Source organism: Hippocampus guttulatus, chromosome 2, assembly GCF_054856545.1.
Source record: "Hippocampus guttulatus isolate MCC_2025c chromosome 2, RoL_Hgut_1.0, whole genome shotgun sequence".
NCBI lineage: Eukaryota > Metazoa > Chordata > Actinopteri > Syngnathiformes > Syngnathidae > Hippocampus > Hippocampus guttulatus.
Window position 1 is genome coordinate 5412501 of NC_141262.1, and position 10509 is coordinate 5423009.

General features: G+C 42.2%; 1 protein-coding gene across 1 annotated transcript in view; it reads left to right on the plus strand.

The window, feature by feature from the left end:
* LOC147208290 (uncharacterized) overlaps positions 1-2856 on the plus strand; it is a 3776-nt gene extending 920 nt beyond the window's left edge. Inside the window, exons 3-7 of the mRNA XM_086132591.1 lie at positions 94-195; positions 275-1759; positions 1830-1972; positions 2259-2368; positions 2542-2856. Of these exons, the coding sequence (XP_085988717.1) occupies positions 94-195; positions 275-1759; positions 1830-1972; positions 2259-2368; positions 2542-2674 (1973 nt within the window). The 3' untranslated portion in view covers positions 2675-2856. The remainder of the gene's footprint in view (positions 1-93; positions 196-274; positions 1760-1829; positions 1973-2258; positions 2369-2541) is intronic.
* The last annotated feature ends 7653 nt before the right edge of the window (positions 2857-10509 follow it).

A 10509-nucleotide genomic window follows, 5' to 3' on the forward strand; every position in this document is an offset into this window, starting at 1 on the left:
TTATTTCTTTATTTTACATTACAGATGTAATGGGAGCCCAAAAAATGTTTCATCTTATTGTTATCAATTGACAATATTTTCCTTTCAATTCAGTGAATTTTCAACAAAAGAAAAAGTCATCCAGATGCATCACTGTGTCTCTTGGTTTGCTGTGCGCCGTCCTATTGGCCGGTAACATTGGACAGTTAATCTTCTGTACGTCACTCTGTGCAAGCATGGGTTTAAGGGGCATTCTTTTCCCACTGATTTAAACACCTAAAATCAATTTTCACAGATGAGATATTGCCTCGTTTTTCAACGGAGCACCAGGCTAAATCCGACCATCTCCACAATGACTTCTTTCTCACAGACACAAACCACAGGGAAAGAAATGAGCTTGAGGTCACACTGAATAACCTAACGAGGGACAAAGACCAGTTGCAGACAAACTATGAATCTCTGGTGTCAGACAGAGCTCGACTCCTTGACGGTGAAATGGCTTTGACTGCCGAAAGGGATGAGCTACGGGCCAACTTCCAGCGTGTGAATCAGCAGCATGATGAGTTGCAGACCAAGTATAGCATCCTAAATAGGGAGATTGATGTGCTACATACCCTGACTCGTGCACTGGGGACAGACAAAGACCAGTTACGGACTAGTTACGAGTCACTCATTGACGTGAAAGACCAGTTACAGACTAGCTACAATTCCCTCGTGAAAGAGCAGGAAAGCCTTCAAGCCAATAAAACTACTGTGACTGCTGAAAGGGATGACTTCAAATCCAGACTCAATAATCTGGAAAAGGAGAAAGACCAGTTACAGACCACTTACGAGTCTCTTGTTAAAGAGAAAGACAAGTTACAGACAACCTACAATTCCCTCGTTAAAGAGAAAGAGCTTCTACTAAAAAGTAAAATCAATGTGGCTGCAGAAAGAGATGATTTCAAGTCCCGCTTTGACAAACTAAAAAATGAGAAAGACCAACTGCAACGTGATTCCTCTTCATTGAGAAAGGACAAAGACCTGTTACAGGTCAGTTTTGACTCCCTTGTTCGAGAGAAAGACCAGTTACAAGCCAGCAAAACCACCTTGTCTGCTGAAAGAGATCAGTTGAGGTCCCACTTTAACACCCTGAAAAATGAGAAAGTACAGATACAGCGCAATTACTCTTCAGTGAGAAGCCAGAAAGACCAGTTACAGGCCAGTTACGAGTTGCTCGTGAAAGAGAAGGCGCAATTACAGAGCAGCTACAATTCCCTCGGTAGAGAGAAACAGCTTCTCTTGACAAGTAAAGCCACTTTGTCAACTGAAAGAGATAATTGCATGTCCCGCTTTAACAATCTGAAAAATGAGAAAAATCAGCTACAACAGAGTTACTCTTCACTGGGAAGCGAGAAAGCTCAGTTAGATGCCCGTTACGCAACCCTCGTTCAAGAGAAACAGCTACTTATAGCCAATAAGGCCAAAGTGGCTTCTGAGAGGGATGTGGCAAAGTCCCTCTACGACAATATTAAAAAAGACAGAGACTATTTACAAAAAAACTACACTTTGCTGGAGGAGGACAAGGACCGACTGGAAAGAAATTATACTTTGCTGAGCGAGAGGAGTAGCATGTGTCAGATCAGGTACAAACTCCTGCAGGGACAAAAAACTGACGTGGACGGTGACTGCAACACTCTGCGCGTTGAATACGAGCGGCTATGCAGAAATCACAGCAGCCTAGAGACAGAAAGGTATGAGCTGCAGAAGACCGTGGACAAAATGGCCATCGAGGTGAAAAGTAAGTAACCACTTTAGACACGGGTCCAGTGACCCGATGGCCTCCTTAATCTCTTTGTTGACATCTGAAGGCACGCTCTGCGGGGTTGGCTGGAAGAAGTTTGACGGCAACTGCTACTTTGTGTCGAAGTTGAGTCGGAGCTGGGCAGAGAGCAGGCTTGACTGCATCAGCAGGGGAGCTGATCTGGTTGTCATAAATAGTAGGGAGGAACAGGTGAGACTGACAGATTCCAATTTCAATGAGGCATTCACTTGGTGAGATATGAACGGCTGTTTGACTGAGTTTTTGGCTTTACTCGTGCTACACACGAAGCAATTGTGCTATGCAAAGGTGATTCGGTTACGTATGTTCCGGGGCTGTTTTCCTACATCTGTCACAAGCTGTTGAGAATGTGTGCAGGACACAATGAAACCTCAAGGGTGTGAAGGAATTCTGTTGTGTATCTCTGCATTTTGAAAATATGCATTTTGGAAAATTCCAGTCATGTCTTTGCAAACAGGTATTCCTTAATGGTTTATTGGGGCGCAGCAAGGATGTGTGGATTGGTCTGAGCGATCATATCGAGGAAGGAACATGGGTTTGGGTGGATGGGACCCCCCTCACTACAGAGTAAGTTTGTACTATTTGAACATTTCCCAACACGGTGCTCTCACTTCCACGTTTTACTTCACTTAGTTCTAAGGAAGGGTGGAGACGAAAAATAAATAAAATCCCGTGAATTTCATGTGATGCGACATGAGTTTCGTTTCTGTCTGAATTTGAGGGTTTGTTCTGTGTCACAGGTTCTGGCATAATGAGCAGCCGAACAACCTCGGGAACCAGGACTGCGTTGAAATCCAGACAAAATCAGTTCGGTTAGGAACCTGGAACGATGTCAGCTGTTCTCTTCAACAACCCTGGATTTGTGAGAAATGATGACGATATGTGGCTTCAGCCCTAATGGATTAGACTGAATGGGAATCTACTGACACAGGACATCTTCTATATGTGTTGGACTTCTTCAGGCAGAGTACAAAATGATGAAACCTTGTGTGCAAACCACAATCTGTTTACCAGGAATGTAAATAAATATATGCAAGATGTATGTCTGAAATTCAGGGTTGGATTTTGATTATTTCTTTTTAATTTACTTGTCGATTTATAGAGTACTACCTTGTAGAAAATATCCCGATCATATAATAGAGTAAAAAACAAAAAATCTTGCTACGCCAGCGAGTCCTTTACTGTGTATGTTCATTCACACCAGTAAACATCTAAATGTGAACATCAGAAAAAGCTTTGTCAAAGTGCTGCAGTCGAATGAAACCAACTTTGAGCTACTTGACCTCAACTTGACCTGTCGTGTTGGGACGAGGGATGGGGATCGTTAAGATTTCAACAATACTACTACAGTCGAACCTCATTACAACATACCTAAAGGGACATAACGAATCTGCACGTTATAACAGTTGTTCGGTATAACCATTTCCAATAAAATGGCCGCCACCTATGCCACTTTACTTTGGAGTCAGTCAATCCTCCATTAAGCATCTCCAATTGGTCCAGAATGCTGCTGCTTGCCTCTTGACTGGCACTCGTGAGAGAGAGCACATAACTCATACGCTGGCTTTCCTTCACTGGCTTGCAATACATTTTCGAGTTCTTTTTAAGATCCTATCATTTGTTTTCAAATCTTTCAAATCAAAGCTCCTCCGCCCCTACGCACCTGCCCGGTGCCTCAGGTCTGCAGACCAGACACTATTAGAGGTACTGAGAACTAAGTGGAGGCTCAGAAGGGATCGAGCCTTTTCCATTGCTGGTCCTTCTCTTTGGAATGACCTCCCACTGAACATTCGGCAGGCCTCCTCGCTGCCAATCTTCAAACTCTTTTCTATTCTTTGACTTCTGACTCAGAATGAGACTTGATTTTTAGTTTTACTCTGTGGAAAGCACTTTGTATACAGCTGTGGTTTAAACAGTTTAATACTAGGGCGCCCGTAGTTGGGAGGTCGAAAAAATTGTGAAGGACCCAGAGATCATAATTCTTGTCTGCCATTGAGGTGGAAATAGCCATTGGGCTGGTGTTCTGCAAAGGTTACAGGGTAAACCTTTGCTGATCAATGAAATTTTTAAATCAAGATTGTTCAAAGTAACCAGAAGTGACTTAAACACTAATGAAAAAAAGAAAGGGCAGTTTTCTCTCTGGGTCAAAGGGCACATGCTTGACCACCACCACTAGGGGTCTAACTGGGCACGATCACCAATATTGTTTGATGGTGGCGCTTCAAAATGTTATGGGTCATTTCGGGTGCGGTGGCTGTCAACCAATAATTGGACTGCGCCTTTTCATTAAGTGCAGTCCAAAACGTCACACCCCCACAACCACCTTTTATCTCCAACCTTGAGATGAGAGGCAGTGGGTCCCCGAGGACACAGTGGAGGAGGCCTCCTTGTCTTTTTTTGGGGGGGGGGGGGGGGGGGGGGACAAAAAGGCAGCATGCCTCCTCCATATTCATCAGTGGTGATTATGTACTGACCTCTGTCTGCTATCAATTCCAAGCTGCTGGGCAGGCAGGCATGGAGGAGGGAGCGCATACGGCTCTGACATAGCAGTCAGTTGTTGACACCAACTAACTGACTGCTATATACAGTATGTGTGTGTGTATGTGTATATACATATATATATATATATATATATATATATATATATACTGTATATACATACACACACACACACACATACTGTATATAGCAAAAACCCGCTCTATTTATACATATATATATACAGTATATATACAGGTATATCTATTAGAGCTGTTAAACTATTAAAATATTTAATCTAATTGAAAATGCAACTGTCATAATTAACTCAAATTCACTAAAAATTCATCGTGATTACTCACACGGTTTTTATCGTTTCTGAATTTCCTTAGATATTTTTTTGTCCTATTTTTCCCCATTTTAATGCTCTCATCAACATGGAATCATAAATCAGTTTTTTATGTGCAAAATGCAAATATTTACTGAAATAACAATTTCGATTTTCAATTTTACATGAACATTTTTCACTTGGAGCAGTGTTTCACACATAATCTCTCACACAATATTACTGTCCATCAACAGTGAAAAAAATATTTTGTCACACAACAGCTGCTTTAACAGCTCTTTTTATGGAATCAAAACAGAGCAATATAACATTATAAAGTGCACATCTAAGGTAAACTAGTACTCAGCCTATAATGGATTTAAGCCATGGTTGCATACGTCGTTTTTCTCAAGTTTGCTTTGAACACAGCAGTCAGGCTATGTTGATTCTGTTGTCTCTACGGTTTTGTGTAGACATCATTTCACATGACTACACTTGGTTCGATATATATACACAGTATGTGTGAGTGTGTGTGTGTGTGTGTGTGTGTGTGTGTATTAAATATATATCTCAGTGGTGATTGCTCTCGGACTGCAAGGGAAGCTCGGCTTCCCCTAAAATGTCAAAGAATAAGTGATCAAATATATGAATATAAATTTCATTGTGTGTACATGTCATTGACTAAATGTGCCCTACAACGTGCTCAACTTTCTTTCCGAATCAGCTTCTTCTTAATGGTTACGACGCGACTCCCTTCTCATTCATTCCCGCAGCTTCGCTGTGCTTTAAACGGTGGACGCTGAGCGTCCGCAGAGCGTCTACTGCCCGGACGCCAAGAGTCTCGAGAGTTCAGGGTAGGTTGTCCCAATGGGTTGAATGGAGACGTGTCATTGGATACAAGCTGTTTTTGTCCCACCCACGGACGCTCGGTGTCTCTGGGACTGGATGGCAGTGGGAGGGTACCGGACGACAGGCTTTTCTGCATCAGATTGGGTGATCTGTCTGAGCCTGTGTGCCAGTTTGATTGACATCGAAATGAGCCAATCACCGACCTTTGAGTGTTGGCATCCGTGTAAGCAATTTTTCAAATCGCATTCTGTTCTGAGTTGAGCTGGAGACTTCTCCTAATCATCTTAGCGACACTCTTTGTTGTAAACAACTAGCGACAAATTAATCTTGTATATGTATTACGGGGGCGGCCCGGTAGTCCAGTGGTTAGCACGTCGGCTTCACAGTGCAGAGGTACCGGGTTCGATTCCAGCTCCGGCCTCCCTGGGTGGAGTTTGCATGTTCTCCCCGGGCCTGCGTGGGTTTTCTCCGGGTACTCCGGTTTCCTCCCACATTCAAAAAACATGCGTGGCAGGCTGATTGAACGCTCTAAATTGTCCCTAGGTGTGAATGTGAGCGTGGATGGTTGTTCGTCTCTGTGTGCCCTGCGATTGGCTGGCAACCGATTCAGGGTGTCCCCCGCCTACTGCCCGAAGACAGCTGGGATAGGCTCCAGCACCCCCCGCGACCCTAGTGAGGATCAAGCGGTTCGGAAAATGGATGGATGGATGTATATGTATTACACACATACACACAGAGAGAGAGAGAGATTTTTTTTTTCATAAGCGATTCTATTTTGAGGGTGCTCAACCACCCCTAAATTGAATCCTGGCCCTCCCTAAAATTTCACAGATTTGTTCATTGTTTAATGTATGTCTTTTTTAAACAAGCTAAAGAAACATATTGACATACAGCACTTATACATAATATTTTAACAACAAAATTAAAGAAATGTCCCACCCCCTGCCTCAAAAATGATTTGTTCCACCCACTCCCTCTCATCTCTCCATGACTGGGTGTTGAGCGCCGTTTTTGCACAAAATATGAATATGCTGCCTTCTGGTGATATACAGACCATACATTCATGGTCTAAGTAGTAAATACCTGTATTAAAGCTGTTTTATGTGAAACATTTCTGACTTTCTACAACTCAGTATCTTACTAACACTATTATCATTGCCTGTCCTCATTGCTAAATTCAATTGTAGCTCTAAGTTTATGGTGTTAGGTAGGAGGTAGTTGATATGTTTTTTGTTTGTTTGTTTTTTTACAGAGTAGCTAGGAAATTGTGCTCTGTTTAAATTGGAGCAGGAAACATGTTATGTGTGTGTGTGTGTTGTGTGTTGTGTGTGTGCGCATGTGTGCGTGCGTGTGTGTTCATGTTAAATCCAAGGTGACAACATCAGTAATTGAATGCCCATAACCAAAAAGTGGCTGCTTATCACATAAATATCAGAACAAAATTTCATTAACTGCAAAACTGTTCAATTTATCTTGCTCAGCCAGCAGCTCAGCACCCCTACACCTCGGGCCTGAGAATCGACCGTTTTACACTCCCTATATTTGATACCAGGTATCTCTGCTTTCTATACCTTACTTCATCAAAATCGGCGTGTTACTTTTTGCAAAATCCATGGGGAAAAAAAAATCACACCAGACCACATCCCCATGGAGGAACATGAACCAGGGAATATTACTGACGATGACGCAACTGATTTGGAGAAGCACGATATTTCCCATCCATGGTGTAATTTCTGAGAAATTTTAAATCTTGTCAGCTCCAACAATGATTCATGGCCTATTTGTGGTCTCATTTCAGAGTAAAAAAAAGCACCAGCTTCTGACGTTCACCAATTCTTGCCTAATCTGAGAAAACCCATGCTGGTATGTATTTTCTTTTATCCTCCACTATGTGAGCAACTGAGAGCCTAAGTTTGCATCAGTAGCTATCTGCTGCGATTGTTAGTGGCATTGTTAACAATTCCTTGGCACATATCTATGACTACAGTATGCAGTTAGCTAGCTAGCTATGGTTACGCCCCGATGTATGTATTTAAATTCCCAAATGTTTTGTATTTTGTGTCATTCTGACTACCATAATGTGTTGATATGCAAGGCATTGTGGGTATATAACTAGCAGTAGCTGTGTGATTAAATGTCTGCATCTCGTGTGAGCCACAATTTGTTGACATGTGCCGTTGTGTTTCCACTAATAAACGGTTGACTTTCCTGTTACGTGGACCGACATAATGACAATACCAAGCGAGGGGGTGACAAAACGGACGAGCCTGCCGCCTGTCTGGATGTCACTTTAGCCTCCGGGAGCCTGTTTGCGCGTGAGCTTGCAGGTGGCGAGCGCCGTTCTTCAGGACATGGAAACCCCAGCAATGACTAAGTCGGCCAACAAATGCTTGAAACTGTTATTTTTGTAGCTCAAATGTATGGATGTGCAGGCATAAGAAAGATTTGTGGCAATTCAGTGAAAGTTAAATGAGGCGCGGCTTTCACTCATTCAACAGACATCCACAGCATTCTTGAGTGGACAAATGTCCAGATTTTTTTTCCCAATTTGAAGGCTCTTTTTCTATATTTGATATTTCTTCCCGATCATTCAAATTTAGCAGGGTTTTTAACAACACTCTTTTCTGTTGTATGAGATCTGTACAGGAAATTTTTATTTCCACTTTACAGGGACTTGAATTAAATGAGTTAAATCAGTATTGCTTTTATCCGAGGTTTTTGTTTGTTTTTTACACAAGCATCTGCACAATATACAGATGTACAGAAGTAAGATAGGATATAGATATCGTTTATTTGTCTCACACTGGGGAAATTTACAGTCTACAGCAGCAAGATTGTGGATAGAAAGAAGAAAAAAAGTACAGTGTGAGATTACCTTTGCCACCTCTGTGTGTCAGGGTGGTTGAGTGAGGCAGACTTTGAAAAAAAAAATCTGCAAGGCAAATATGCACAAACAACTATGTGGGCGTCCAAGCCCTAATTTTGGAAGGAACGCACGAGAGGGAGGTCTCATTCTGTATTAAATTACACAATCCGGCTACCACTTCGATGCGGCTTCCCCGCGAAGAGATCAATTATAGTGATGTGAAAGGGCATAATTAGTGGTGTTGCTTTGGTAGGTGCCATTTAAACATGCTGCCAATGTTCATCAGACTGTCAGTCAAAAGTACAAACGGGTCATGTTATCACCAGACATTGAAAATGGAAAGCAGATGTCAAATATTTTATATTCAGCAGTTAAAAAAAGGCTGAACGAATCCTTGATAAAGCCATGCTTCCTTGATTCTAGCCAATGAGCTCACCATATTCTCCCTAGCATATGGTGGTTTTCTCCATGAAGGTTTAAAGAAGTGACAAGAAACCAGCGGCCATCCAATTAAATTGATCATTCAATTTGAATTGATAGAGTTCTTCCCTTTTACATTATTCACTGGGGAGAAAGTAACAGAGAATGCTTAAAAAAAATCTTTATAAACAGTAACCTATGAAAAAACGTCAAATGATCCAATACTATTTAAACACACAAAAGCATGAGTGCCACATACATCACCTGGATCAGTTCAGTTCAATAATTAATAATAACACGACAAAAAACAAACAACTAAATAGAACAGTGGTGGTTTGAGATGAGCCATTGACACTACAGAAGAACAAGTTCTGACAGTACATTAGGTACAAAAAGGAAGGACATTATTTTAGGCACAGTCTTGTTTTGATATCAGTCAGGTTATGTGGAGAGCAAACATTATTACTGTTTGTTTTTATACAGCACAGTGCAATTGGGTGAAATTGTTTTATTATTTTGGGGTGTGTGCTGGAACAGATGAATTGCCTTAGCCTTATTTTCAATGGGAAAAGATGATTTGAGAGATCTGGACACAGAAAAATTTATGCTCGTATCTCATGGCACCACTTTCCGTCATACCACAGATGTTTATGAATTTTCAACTGTCTATGTTTTCAAACTGCAAAAATTTATTTTTGCTAGTCGAAGCTGGCCGTAACTGGTTTTGTGCTAACCAACCGAACAGAAGATGGAAGACTACTGCTTTCATCAAGAGTCAGCTCACTTGAAATATGATTGGTTAAAGCAACCGTCCCATTGCTCAAATAGTTAAAGTGAGACGAGCCAGGCCTACCTGTGAATGCACATTAGACTACCATGGCAACACCAAGAGGTTTGAAATTTGATTGGCCGAAAAATAAATCAATAAATCCAACATCGTCATAAACATGCTGTAAGCAGCTAAAAGAAAAGCTGTGGCATAGCCATAATCAAATGTTGGAAATGAATTAGTACAATTTGCATGGACCGAAACAGAATTTAGGTCAAATGAGCACAGATCACCTTGTTTTAATTCCCATACTTTCAGCTGGTGTTGTTCCACTCACCTGACTTTTTCTCCAGTTTAGGAGTTAACGGAAAAAGCCGACCTGTGTCTCCAGCCTGATGCAATCTGGCCATAAATTTAGTCAAAACAAACAAGCAGAACCAGCAAGAGGGTGGCGAGATGGCAATCAGTGCTGCTGCAGACCGCCACTCAGCCACGGTGAGAGCTCGTATCAGCTTCCGACACGTCATGCCGTTGCCATTGACGACATGAACCACTCATCTTGTTGCAAGAACACTAGAGGGCACAGCTTGGACTTACAAGAGGTGGTAAAAGTACTTACAGTCTGTACCTAAGTATGGTATAAGTACAGGTAAAATATATATATATTTATATATATATAGATCCATCCATCCATTTTCCAAACTGCTTGATCCTCACTAGGGTTGCGGGGGGGTGCTGGAGCCTATCCCAGCTGTCTTCGGGCAGTAGGCGGGGGACACCCTGAATCGGTTGCCAGCCAATCGCAGGGCACACAGAGACGAACAACCATCCACGCTCACATTCACACCCAGGGACAATTTAGAGCGTTCAATCAGCCTGCCATGCATGTTTTTGGAATGTGGGAGGAAACCGGAGCACCCGGAGAAAACCCACGCAGGCCCGGGGAGAACATGCAAACTCCACACAGGGAGGCCGGAGCTGGAATTCAACCCGGTACCTCT